The sequence below is a fragment of the Bombus vosnesenskii genome, unplaced genomic scaffold, assembly GCF_011952255.1.
Source record: "Bombus vosnesenskii isolate JDL3184/JDL3185 unplaced genomic scaffold, Bvos_JDL3184-5_v1.1 scf7180000013265, whole genome shotgun sequence".
NCBI classification, from domain to species: domain Eukaryota; kingdom Metazoa; phylum Arthropoda; class Insecta; order Hymenoptera; family Apidae; genus Bombus; species Bombus vosnesenskii.
This window is the reverse complement of record NW_022882925.1, coordinates 1,935,130-1,949,161: the sequence shown is the minus strand read 5'-3', so window position 1 is coordinate 1,949,161 and position 14,032 is coordinate 1,935,130. Positions and strand designations below refer to the sequence as shown.

The following is a 14,032-nucleotide window of genomic DNA, read 5'->3' as shown; positions in this document are numbered from 1 at the left end:
AAATCGATGGCTTTTTCGCTGAAAGCGTCGATTAAACGGTGATTTGGTTTCATTGCTCGTTCCGCACGGTAGATTCCACTCTGCGGACGTAGGAAATGCTAGCTTATTTGTACAAGAGTAATCATTTGAACGAGAGTAGAGTCGCTATTAGAGTTTGTGATAAAAGGTTGCCAACGACGTTTCAATGAGAATTAATTCTAGAAAAGTAGAAACCTTGGTATATTCGGAAATATACTATAATCGAATATTAGTTTGGGATCAGTTGCTTCAGAGTATAAGAAGCGAAATTTTTTAATAAAACAGCCTCGATGTATTTGACAATAAATTATTAAATTATACACACATAAATATAGTAAAGATAGATAAATTAGTACAGGCAATTTTACAACAAACAAATCGGATTTTAATCGTTGATTTATATTTGTTTAAACGTCTCGATGATCTTCTATTCTGTTGCAATAACCGCGACAATAAAATGCTGCAAAACAACGTATCAGATTGCCCAAAATGTTCCTTTCGCTTTATAACGAAATAATATCTGCACGACATTTGTTGTTTTATTTCATTGAATTATGTATGATCCATCTTGCAATAATAGAACAAAATGAAACAAATTATATTGTACATCTATTATTTCCTTATGAAACGAAAGGAACTTTTGGGACAACCTACTGTAAACTTTTTTTTTTATTAAACATAAGAAACAATATGATACTATCTTTAATTCGTTCTGGAAAAGAGTGTGAATTTGCACGAACATCAACAGCGTAATCGTAACCCGTACACCGATCATCTCGCACAAGCGAATTGAACATCACAAACTCGTCTTGTGAATTTCTTTCCGCCGGTCTGTTCACGGTTTTTGGTTTCTACTTGCATTCAGCGCTAATCAGAGGCGAAGCATCCAAGCAATGTTCTAATAAAGTCAGGATAATTAGAAGGCGAGGTGAACAGTCGCGAAAGGGACACCCACTTGCCATGGCATTGTTCTCAGTGCGAGTGACAAGCGTTTCCATAATTCACCTAGAAGCAGCTTATATAAACGGCGGTCGATGAATATTTATACGGTCGTTGGACCGCGTTTACCATTTCCATTAAACTTTATATTTCCGGGTTCCACTGAAAACGGTATTACGAGCACGCTGGAACGACCTGCTCGCGAAAGAAGAGCCGCACGCCTCGCATTTATGCGAGAAAACGCTTAAGTGTTTTATCGATGGCACTTAAGGCATGCCGTTTCGAGTTGTAATTATCCGTTGTTTGGAAGACACGATCTACTTAAGCGTCTGACCATCGTCGTCCCTACGTCTGACTATTTAACGATCGATTTTATTCTCCCCGTCATCATATTTCGTGGAATGATCTTTTACTCGTTTTTATCGCGAACTACACCTGCCCATTTTTCTTTTCCCTTCGAGAGAACAGCAGAATATTTTTGCGTCTCGCGCGTTACCATGAATTTTTGCCCGAATAGATTTCGATACTTTTTAACGAGACACCCATGGCATTATATTATCGTACTGGTCTTTGTTTATAACTATATTACAGAAGAATCGCAATTTATATTAGATCATGAAATTCCTCATAGTCAGAATTTAGAAAATACGTATCAGTGTTGAAAATAAACAGGTACATATATCGACGAGTAGAGATAAAAATTCTTATCTTCTATAAAATATACGTATATATATACCGTTAGTACTATTTTTATTACCAGATATTAACATTTGAAGAAAAATGAAACGTCTCTCTCGAAACGAGTATTTTGAACGTGTTAACTAAATTTTACAAGTATCGAGCGAAGAGCTCGAGCGATTCTTAAAGGTATCGTAAATTCCCGCTCAGGAGAGCGGCTCTTCCTGGTCGTTCGTTAAAACATAAATCCTTGGCAAGTTGCATATTCAGCAGCCATTCGAACACAAATGACAAGGTAGCAGTTTTCGTGTTTCACCTCGTGATCGTTTTACGAGTTCTCTGGTAAACTTGACCCAAGATATTGCAAACAGCCAGAAACGGGAAATGTAAAACACAAGAATTTCGAATTCCATCGACTAAATTAATCAAAGTGATTATACGAAGTTTCTCCTTTGTCTTACGCTTGACGATAAATGCAGTGAAAGACGACACGAGTTCCTCGACAAACTTGCTCACGGTTATCTTACACTTTCAAGCAGCCAAAGACGAGAAATACGAGACGCGAAAGTTTCTAATTTCATCAAAAAATTGATCCAGGTGTTATATAGAGCCTCTTCTTCGTCTGATATTTGAAAAATGGCGCGTTTGACATAAAATTCTCCGGGGGATCTATACGAGATTAACGAGAACCACGTGTCTGGTATTATCGGCACGCACCCAAGACCACTTGTTCGAGGGAGCAACCTGTAGAGGCTGGCATACCGCACAGCTCGTACAACCACGTACGAGAAACGAAGCAGGAATTCAGGGTTAGCTGCTCGGCCAAATATAGATCGGAGTTATATGTGGGAACACGTGTACGCGGCCATAAATATCTCCTTTACGTTTCGTGAGTGCAATAAGACCGAGCTGCGACCGAACTACAGATGCGCCATGCATAATTGGACAGCCCGGCATTAACCCACTGACAGTGGAATTAATTTTCTTCTGTTTCTTCTTCATTTACTTTTCTAGTCGTTTCCCGCTCGTTTTTACCTCGGAAGACAGTGACACGAAAGAAAGGGGTGCAGTGAAAAGTTGAAATTTCGCATTTCGACCATGTTCCTCTGCTTCGTGGCTTGTGGAGAATTGTCAAAGTCTTCGATCGTATACGATATCTTCCTGAAACAAAACAGTTATATATTGTATTAGAACGAATTTTATAACACGGTGATCTACTAAATAAAACTATCAAGTACTCCGTGATACACCAGAAAATCCGAAATTTCCATTTACGTTGAAACGTTATATATCCAACTATCTCTCGACTGTCTAACAATTATCGTATCGTCGTGTATCCGTCGCACTGTCACGAATTATTAATTATGATCACTCGTAGCAATATTCTAATTCCAACTTCCAAAGAAAAATTCCTGTTTCGAGAGAGACAGAAAACTAGATCAACTATTGAGAAACGGAAAACAGGACAAAAGAGATTAAAAATCTCGCTGTTAGAACGACGGTACAAACACCTACGTCCAAAGACGAGGTTCCCGATGGAAAATCCGAAGCAACCCATCTCTGGCTGTTATCACGGAAAGCTGGTCGCGAGTGCGAAGCCATAAATCTGAGGGAAAGATTCACGCCTATCGGGCTTCTCTTGGTCCACGCACGTGCACGCGTGTCCTGACCGAGGAAAGTGTCCGGTCGGCGTGCAAGGGTGACGTCGAACAGCCACCCCCTCCGGTTGCTCGGATCTCTCCTGGCCTCCTGGCTAGGCCGATCTCTGGAAGATTTGTCCCCTAATGTAGTCAGTGAGCCTCGGGGACGGCTGCGGCGATGGGGTTCGCAAGTAGGCGTCTAGAAAGTGAGTAATGCTCACGACAAACGCAGCCCCCGGGGGGCGAGCAGGGGTTGGACCCGAGAGAAGATCCCGCCAGATAGGGTGCTAAGCGACACGCTAAGACCGCTTACTATCTGCGTGTCTCCTCGAGCGTTGCTTTTCCCGCTGATATCCCACCCTTCCTTCTTGCCGACCTTCTGCCTCTTTGTCTTTCGTCTCTCTCTCTCTCTTTCTTTCTCTCTGTTTTTCCTCTTCCCGTTCTCGTTCTTTTTCTTCTTTTCGTATCACTTGTTCGAATATGATCTTGCTCCTGCAGATTTTAATAGGGATTCTTTTGGAATTTTAATGGACAGCAGTAAATTCTCTTTCATTTTTATGTATCGTTATTCATTTCTTTAATTATTCCGCGGAAGTGTAGTCTTTTTCTTTCCTCTTGCTTTTTGAGTTTCGCGTCTCTTCTCTGTCTTTCCTGCATTTCGTATTTCTCGTCTTCTCGGTTATCATCCTCTTTTTGGTCTTACGTCGAGCTGTTGGTCGTCAATTTGTTCGTGGACTTATCTTTATTTACCTTTTCTGTAAAACTTTCCTGTTTTCCTTGTTTTTGGCCTTAGTTTGAGATTTTAAGCTTCCGCAATCGCCGTACTTTTCGTGACGCCACCAACTGGTCGAAGTAAGTCCCAGTCGATAGATATTTACCGCGTCATTTGAAAAGAAATTTTAAAAGTCGTCACTTCTCCTTTCCATTGTCTCTCCACGAAATTATTACGTTCTGTCCTTCCTTATTTCCGATACATATACGTACACCGTGTATATTCCTTTGTTTCTCAAAATTCGCGCGAACAACCCTCCTTGGAATTTGAATCGCGATCTTTTACGGTCCGCAATTTGCCAGGATGCTTCTTTCACCCTCGACGCAGGGTGCAAAGGGTGTTGAGTAGTCGCGAGTTTATCTACCCTCGAAACTCTAAATGGACAATTCTAAGACGATTCTATTGTCCGTTTTCGTAACGAAATCTAAAGAGAAAAAAAGAGCGAACGTCACGTTTACTTTCTTCCCAGCGTTGACGATGTCCAAGCGTCGGGAGAGGCATCCAATTGAATTAAAAATCTGGTATCATATGAACGTAGAACAGACACGTTGTGTTAATGTGATGATAACAAGTCGGTCGAAAGAGTGGCCAGGCTCGATTACTTACTTAGTCGTCATCAGAGAGTACGACGCGACGGCCGAGGATGACGACGAGGAGGACGGCTCGTGGCATGAAGGCAGCCTTTGTGTCTTGCCGGAAGCATGGATCGGCTCTTGATAGGCGACGTGTCTAAAGTGCCTCTTTTCTGAATCCCTGTTGCCTTCGTCTTTGGCATGCTCGTCTCGATTTTCTTCACTTTAGCCGCTGCACGCGTTTTAAACGTTCTTTTTAAAATTCCTGATATTTTTCAGGTGCCTGAAATAGCTTCGAACCTCAAAATAAGTGGACGTAAATAAATTATTCGTTCTTTCCTACGCTTTGTTTCATTAGTTTCCATAGGTTGTGTTTTCGTGTCCGTGAAATTAATCGAGTTATGAGAAGTTTCGCGAATCGACATAGAGGCTGATGATATCAAGGATTCTAATATATCTTCCTCGATACTTTTGCTAATTGATTTCTTACGCAAATCCCACTATAGTAAGCTACAAGGAAACAATTTTATTCGTGAAAAGCATGTAACATCTTATCGAGAACTATTTTTCACTCTGAGGACCTCGCACTAGACATAACTACAACTACTATCTTGCGAACTATAATTTCCAACGAATAAAGTAAAGCTGCGTTCGACAATCATATAATACGCTTATCGAGCGAGCGAATTGTATTTGCCTGTATAACGACCGTATCATAAAATCCTAATGAAATTTCACAAATCAACCAAGCATGTAGACTGTACTCGATAATTGCATTTTTCCCCACTGACTAATTTGTACCTGTATTTTAACCGCACCAGAGAAACTATTCTGGCTCTTCGATCCTTTCAATTTTACGGATCAGCATAAAATTATAGCAGGGTATAAAATCGCCGCTCCACGAGCTGGTCATTCGACGAACGAACACCTGACTCGTTTTATCGGAAACCGCAATGCAGTGAGGAATCCATCAGGCTTGGTCGAGATTTAGGTCGAATGGACGTCGTTGGACGACGTTATACTGGCAAGGGATGGAAAAAGATACAAAAGTGAACTGGTGTTGGCTTCACCCGTTATCCAATCGAGCGGAAAACTCATCAGTCACTCTACACATAACACCTTCACGGTATCTATGCCCGTCTAAAAAGTTTCTTCCTCGTCTAATCTCTACCTTCGTGGCTCCCTTCTTTTTCTTCTCGTCTCTTCCCTACCTTCCCTCCTCTGTTCGTCACGAAAGAGTTGATCTCGCTCGTCGATACGACACTCTTAACTCTTTACCAATCAGATTTTTCCCCCCTTATCCCGGAACATTAAGGAGAAATTTGGAAGATGAACCGCGTGTTTGCAACTTAAATAAATTAAAATATTCATTACGTTGAACGTCACGCTAGTTGCCAGTTCGTACGACAGGCTATTTCTTCAGGAATATGTAAATTATCGTAAGGTAGATATTTCCACGAATAGTTCCAGAAATAAGGAAATATATTTTTGGTTCTGGTCCACTTCTACCTGGACGAAAGTTACGTCGTTTTTTATTCAATCGATTTATTCGATCGTCTGCAAAATATTCGTTATTAGTTAGAATTACAGCTACCTGTTGTGCAAGCTTATTTTACGAGAATGACGGAGTATTAAAGTTACTTTAAAATACGCCAAATACAAACCAAGACGTAAGAATCTATCGAGCAAGAAAAAGAAAGTAATAATAAATAAATCGGTTAGATGGTTCAAAGATCTTTTACGTATTAAAAGAGAATGAGTATCCAAAACGGGAAGCTTTTGATAAAAATAATATTTAAGCGCCCACAGATGGTCCCTCGATATGGTCGATGACACGAAGTGTCTGTTGTACATCTTTTTTTATTCTTCTCGCGGTTTCGATGAGAAGGAGCACTATGCACTTCGCTCACACCCGTTAGACGAGTATAAAGACATCCGCCGCTGTGGCCGAGCCAGAAATCCCGTGGCCCTTCTTGAAAATAATTTGAATAATTACCGGTCCGGCTTTTTCATCGGAGATGCTAAACAGCTGTTGTCTACGCTTCTCCTCTCGAAGCTTCCGCGAGACGAGAGACAATGCAGGGGCTCCTTAATTTTCTTAAAAGACCTTCATGGATCTTGTCTTGGACTCGGTTGTCCCCTTTACCGGGGATTAGAATGACAATGCGAGTTTCTTTTTATCGATTAGAATTGCGACGACAGTGTACGCCAGTTTTATACGTGTTATGTTTGGTAGTTGTCTTGAATTTTTTTATCGTTACTTTAATAGATATTTGACAAACCTGTCAAACAATTAGTTTTCTGTAGAAATATTGTTTACCAAAATGGATAATACGTTTTGCACGAGAATTACGAAAGCAAAACGTGTTCATATGCTCGCCATTGTACACGCATCAAGTGATATCGGCAGTCATAGCCAGACGGACAGCGAGTGTCAGTCAAATCGATCAACTTCAAATTTTCTTTAAAAAATCTCTTAGTACTTGATAGATTAATTCTTCAGAAAATATCTCCCTATATCTTGTTATATCTTGGTAATAACCCAAAACCTAAATCGAATAATTTTGGTCTCTGAGATTACTCACGGCGTTTAAGTTCGTATCCAGCACGGACTTTATTTCTTCGTTCTTTACATTTTCCACTGTTTGACTCTCGATTGGACAATTTTGTACAAATTGTTTTTCGTTAGCAACTCGTGTTTCGTCCAAAGCAGTTGGAATTGGAGAATCGGGGTGGGCCTTAATATCCGAAGACACGTTCCCCCGGTGTTCCATGGAGCACGTACGACTTCTATTAACGACAGGACACCCCCGTTTTGGCAAAACACACAGTGGGGCTGACTGGAGGCAGCGCCGAGTAATAATTCGTCGGCCGAATTAGCGCCATAAGTTTGCCGCCGCGACAGCCGCGGGGATAATATTAATCTACTTTGAATTTATACACCGTGCGGTCTTCCGCCGCCTAACTTCCTTCGTATTAAGTCCTCCCGTGGCTTTCCGCTCTCTTTCACTCGTCGTTTAAAACTTCCTCCGTTTGGGTCTTTCCTCGCCACCGTCGTTTGCAAACCAACTTATCCTTATTCTTTGATTTCGCCGTTCTTTCTCGTTGCGTTTCTCCAAAATTCTGTCTCCAACTTCGAAAGAATATCACGCAAAATTGCTCGCGAATCGCCTGTAGATCGATTGCTTCACATTTTCGAGTAATGGATTTTCTTTCGTTAGTACGTAAGGCTCGAATATTTAGCTCAGGAAATTTTCATTCTTTCGGGAAGATCTCGTCGATAAAAATTAGATCCAAGCGACACGATGATGACCGATAAAGACGATAAAATTGAAAAAATGTACTCAGCATTTTCGCTACGCCGCCGGGAATAAAGTGCGAGTACTTGGTTCCTTTCGATGATCGTTCAACGAGAAACAACCTAGTCTCTGATTTATGCGGATGATCGCCGAGCGTGCAGTGGATTGCAAGGGATTAATTTAATTTTCGAACGAGTGTCTTAGAGTATAGGGAGCAGCGGGTTTATTTACTCTGCGCGCGTATTAAGACGCGGTCAGAGGAAAGGGGTGAGATTCATCCCTTCGGTGTAGACGGATAAATAACTGAAGACAGCCTGGGAATAATTTAAGGCACGCATTCTTGACAGGAACCGGCGAACTATTCCGCAAGAAATTCTACAACGTAACGCTCGATCCAAAAGTTACGTCATTTTATCAATTTTCTCCAAAGCGCTATCACAACCTGAAAGGCGAAAGATATTTTAAAAAGCTAATAGAAAACTAAAAAATAAAAAAGCAGAGAAGTATAAACTGTGAATCTTTATGCCAGATCATATTTTATGAGCTCATCTATAAACAACTGGAATTTAAACAGAATTTTGTTGCAAGGTCTAAATATTACCTTGGATATCTCACGTATATTTTTGCACGTTATATGTAGTCTGCGCGCTTGTGCGCGGTTCAAGTTGCTATCGCGCATTATTCCCATAAATGCATAAACATCCGCATTCTAATCGTCAGCGCAGCTCCACGAATTTCCTGGCAGACAGAGTTCACGCGTGGCTGATAAGGTGTCGAGGAAGGACGAGCAGCGTGGAACAAAAACGTTGGTCTACCTTAACGCGGTAAACGTCGTTGGACGCCTCGCATGCATTATGCACCGGCGTGCGGCCTGCGTTACGCCACTTACAGGCCGCATCCTCGCGTTTCTCCGTCGAACAGGCCGCGGGAAAAAAAATTTATGTTAAGACAAGCACCGCGAGTCTTCGCTTCGCTGTCGAAGATTAAGACATTCTCGGGCTAATAATTTTCATCCTCGGCCCGGAAATATTTTGTCCGTTTCTTCGCTTTTCTTCCCACTCTTTTTCCCTTTGCCGCGTTCTTCGTGAATCTTCCGAGACGAGCAACGTCGCAGAAAGAGAAACCTTCGTAGCGTGGACGGACGATGGAGATTTTTAAAATGGACGAATTTCAGATGAAATTGGACGATTTTTCGGGGACAAGGGGATTTTCCTGCGGACAATAGGTGTCAGCCGAGAGGTAGAACACGCCCGAAGGTGCGCAGCTCGAAAGCCAACTCTGCAATTATGAGCCATACCACGTCGGGGCTCGCCTCATAACGAACTCACTATATTGCCGAGCATTTCAAAACTGGCCGCGCGTAGACGCTCTTTACCTGGCCCCCCTGATCCCTCCGTTCTTCCTCTGTTCCCATCTCCGGGGACTGGACCCGCTGTTAGGCCCGAGAATAATGTTTCGGAGATGAAAGAAAGAAACTTCGGGGAACTCGCGGTGCACCGTGAATTCCTGATGCTGGTGACCTCGATCAGCCAGCTTCTGCGCGTTCCTTCTTGCTTTCTGCGAACGTTCTACCCTGTTGGTAAATCCTCGATGGAAATCGGAAACAGAGGATCGATGTTCTCGATGTAAATTGTTTAATCGTTAAACCGTTCCTGTTGCTGACTTTTGTACTTTTTGCTTTTCCTTGCTCTTTTCATTCTTTCTCTTCCTCTCTATCTCTTCTCGATAGATCTTCATCAGAGACGAAGAATAGAAGAAGATCGATATCGTCTCCTGTATCTTCTTTCTTCCTTTTTGCGATCATTTAATCTCTTCTGTAGATCCTGAACAGAGATCCTGAATAGAAAATCGATGCTCGATGATTTCTGCAAATTTAGTTTTGCTCTGCAAGTTCCAGCGTTTCATCTCTCTGACAAATGTCGAGCGAAAACGAAGAATCGGAGATGGATTGTTCGTGATTTTTTGTTCTTTCCTTTTGGCGAAGAAGTTTCTTGATAAAACGTAGAATTGTTTTGACTGGCGAGGATTCGTCGTGAGACTATCATCGCTCTTCTTCGTGTCTTTGATCATTGACTGTTCGGTATGGCGTGATCTAATTTACACCGAACCTCTGGGATTCGGCCGCTCGAAAATAAATCATATTGCAGAAGATGCCACGGCTAGCAGGAAACAGCGACCAGATGTGGGCTCGTACTTTCCGAGACATGTGTGTCCAGGCCATCGGATGACACTCGCTATATTTAGTTCTGTGGGAAAAAGGGGTTCCAGAGGCATAATTACACCTACGCGAAACCCACTCGTCTCTGAGAAATCGTTTCGTCTCGATTCCATTCGATTCTTTCGCTTTTTTCATCGCCAAAGTATTTTCCTAGTCCTCCTCGAGTTTCTTACTTTTCAGCAAACAAGCTGCCAATTATTAAATTGACGTTCGTCTTTCCTTCCCAATTACGATCGTCAATTGTTAACGATATCTCTTCCTTAAGAAGCTACAGATGTCTGTTCGTTGATTGAACGACGTTGAGAAAAAGTAGATCGTATCGTTGATGAATATGGTCGAGCTAATTCTACGTCGCAACTAAATAATAATATTAAAATTACCAAGCTACAAGTTGTAGGTCCCAGACTTCTCTCTTCCGATTTTAAAATTTCGCATCACATAGAACAGTAAAATTCCTTTTTCTTATTTCATTAATCATATTAATAAATTCGTTACCGCCACGTAAGAGAATTTATTATTTAACACCAATAATCCGCAACACGCGGATCCTACAATTTTACCAATTAATCGTTAAATTTGTCTATCCGATAAACATATTAATACATGTTTCTATTAAACAAACTGATAACGCAAGAAAAATGATCCGCAGATTAAAATTGAGGAGCCTATCAATAGGTGCATACGGTTACAAAAGATTAATCGTTGGTTTGGAAGTTTATAGCAGCGAGGATCGGGTCGTTCCAAAGCAAATAAATGTTTGCTGCCATTGCGAACGTTTGTTAATTCACGGCGACAGTTTCTCGGGAGGAACGAATGTGGACCTCGATCCACGTGGCTCGTATTCCATGTGGAATACTCGGAGATCCCACGTGTGATCCACGAAGACGCGTGGGAAGGCGAACGTCGCACGAATGTCGCCAGCTGTTCACACGTGTCCTTTATGTGCATTACTAAAATCCGCCGCGCCTTTCGTCTTCTTTCCCTCTTTCAAAAGTTCCTTACCAGTGGAACGATCTCACGATTGTTTTATCTGCTTCTCGCACGTGATGCACAGGTGATAAGAAACCTGTACAATTTACTCGGTTGGCAACTAAGTGATTGCGGATTTTGTCATTAGGTGGTATTGTCAAAATCCGCAGTCACTTAGTTGCCAAGCCAATAGTTCGTTCGTAGGGCAACTTGGAACATTTCTTCTTGATCGACTGTAAATGTTTATATAAATGTTATCCGAAGAACGTAATTGATGATATCTTTGTTTCTGCAATTATTAAGTGCAAGTGTTTTTCATACATAATATTAATATTTCGTTTTGCTGAGACGAAAAGACGATTATATATTTTTTTTCACCGTATGTATTGCTTTAGTTTTAATTAACAATATATAATATGTTTAAGTGCATGTTACATGTCGATAGTTCTGGCATCAATTTTTTCAATTTGATTTTTCAGCTTCTCGAAAAGCGAGTGATTTACTTCTAGAAATTTATTTATCGTAGAATGATAAATGATCGTGAATGCCAAGAAAAATTGTAACAAATAATATTTGCGAACGTAACGTTGACCTAACGAAAATGTTTCTGTTTGATTGTAGATCGACACGCCGATAGAGAACGAAGCAGACGTGACGTCGGATGCCAACAACCCCGAGTCCACATTCCCAGAAAAGGGTTTCAAGGGTGAGCGAAATATCGCAGAAAATTATACCGTGTTTCTCCAAATTATTTTCACAACTTCGCTTACGTGGTTTAGAATCTTCATGCTAGAATTCGCGCCCCCCTCTATATAATCTATTCCTATACTAATCTACAATTCTCATTTGTGATCCCTTCGATCATCCAATTATTCATGCTCGGTAAGAAAGACAAGAAGACAGTAGATTTTCACAGGAGAAGTATTTTGAAAAATAGACCGAAGATTTAAGAAATTGAAACCAATCGACCTACTATAACGTCATTTAACGTGATTATATTTTTCCAGCCGTATTCTCCTATCGTTTTATTTCCTTTCTACTACGATCACGTTATCTTATAAATACATCATTACCTGTACATTAATCCTAACCCCAACCCTAAACGATCCTTACTATTTCTCGGACGTTAAATTAAAACGAGGACCGGTGTAGTCAGGAACTTCTCGAAAAATTTCTCTCAAAAAAAAAAGGAATAGCATCCATTGGAGCGTAAAATACGCGACGAATCAGAAGTCGTGAAATCAAGTGGCTGACAGAAAGACTCGAATTAAGTCGGTCGCGTTCAGACACTCGCGCCGATCTCCGACGAAACCAATCCACTTAACTCTCAACCCCCTTAAGCCCTGCCCGAGGCAAGAAAGATCGTGAAGGTTTTGTTCTGGAACAAAAATCTGACAAATATGCCGCGATTTGCCGAAGAATGGAGGCGAAGTACAGTCAGCTAGCTACCCTCTAACTTCCCCTACCAACCAGTCACTCGAAGGATTCTCGTCCCTGCTCGTCCCTCTCTTCTCTCTCTCTCTTTCTCTCCCTGTGTCCTTTCCCCGTGGCTGGAGAGGGTGGCTGGCGAGCAAAGGGTGACTCTTAAATTACTTAGACCGAACAAAACGTAACAAATGACGGTGAATCGGGCCACTTATGCGATATTGGCCCATCACCGGCACCCACGTATATTGATACGTCGCATTAGGGCCTGCCAGACACCCCCTTCAACGTCTTCTTCGTTCCCGTGATTTCTGCGCAACGAGGATTCTCTCTAGTTTCGTCTGCTTCCAACGAAACCTTCTCTCCTTCTTTTTTAAGTATTCCATGCCTCGCATTCTTGTTTCCAGTTTTCCCCGTGCGTATGTTGGAGTTTTACTATGAATTATGGATACAAAGAGTGTCGATATTCGCGGGATAAGTCGAAGATCGTTTCGTCTTTGTATTTTCGACGGGTCTACTCGGTTTTTGCTTCTTCAAATATTTCCTATCGTATCTTTCTTTCGTTTTTTACTCGTCGTTCGTATTCGTACGAAAGTGGCTACAAAATGCGTTGACGCAGCTTTCTATTTATTGCAGTATAGCATCTATGTATTCATGAATTAATTGGGACGAATGATGTTAAGTTTCGTATCGTTTAATAGTCACGTTACTACGGAAATTAGATTGTGTGCCAATAGAAGAGTATCTTTTATTGTCATCGTGGAAACTTTTCTTTACATTACGTACACCGACTTGATATTCGTGAAATAAATACGTCGAAGATCAGTCCATTCATCTATCTGTTCTTTGTTTCTGTTCGTATTTAATACTTACGTTCTCATTCTGAGTCCCATCTTCATCTTCTAAACATCGATGTTTCTCCTTGAACCATGGGCGTTGATAAAAGCCTTGACATTTACGAAATAAGTTGAAATTTTTCTTTCTTTCTTCGAGCGAAAGTGTTTTCTGCAAAGACCTCGAACGTATTCCACCCCTTTCTCTCCTACACAGTTTTCTCTGTTGCGAGACTTGGCTCGGTTGGTTATTAATGGTTTTCGCGAACTCGGTTCATTAAGGAGCTCACGAAACTCGGCGCGTTCACGAGAAAACCACCCCATCGCCAGCGAACAGGCAAACGTGTCGAAAACGGTGGTCGTGCTTCAAATTAGCAGGGTATATTATTTTCAAAGGCCACGCTGCAATTTGCCTCAGCCTTTCCGGCCTGTCAAATCCTCTGGCCGTCTCAATATTTCATTTCTCCTTCGGAATTCAACGTTTCTTTACGCCGACACAGATCACTGTCAAACGATCAAATAAATTCTGCTATCAGAAATCAAAGCTGTTGGTTATCAGAAACGGTCGCTGTTAGACTAAAAGTACTTTTTACCAGCACATACGCGCTCTATGTCTATAAAACTCGACGTTCGTGAAATTAGTTAAACTGTAAAACTCGTATCAAGATG

General features: G+C 41.5%; 1 protein-coding gene across 1 annotated transcript in view; it reads left to right on the top strand.

The window, feature by feature from the left end:
* Window positions 1-14,032, top strand: part of LOC117242985 (ubiquitin carboxyl-terminal hydrolase 48-like) — a 75,400-nt gene that overhangs the window by 54,932 nt on the left and 6,436 nt on the right. Inside the window, exon 17 of the mRNA XM_033510067.1 lies at window positions 11,727-11,811. Within this exon, the coding sequence (XP_033365958.1) occupies window positions 11,727-11,811 (85 nt within the window). The remainder of the gene's footprint in view (window positions 1-11,726; window positions 11,812-14,032) is intronic.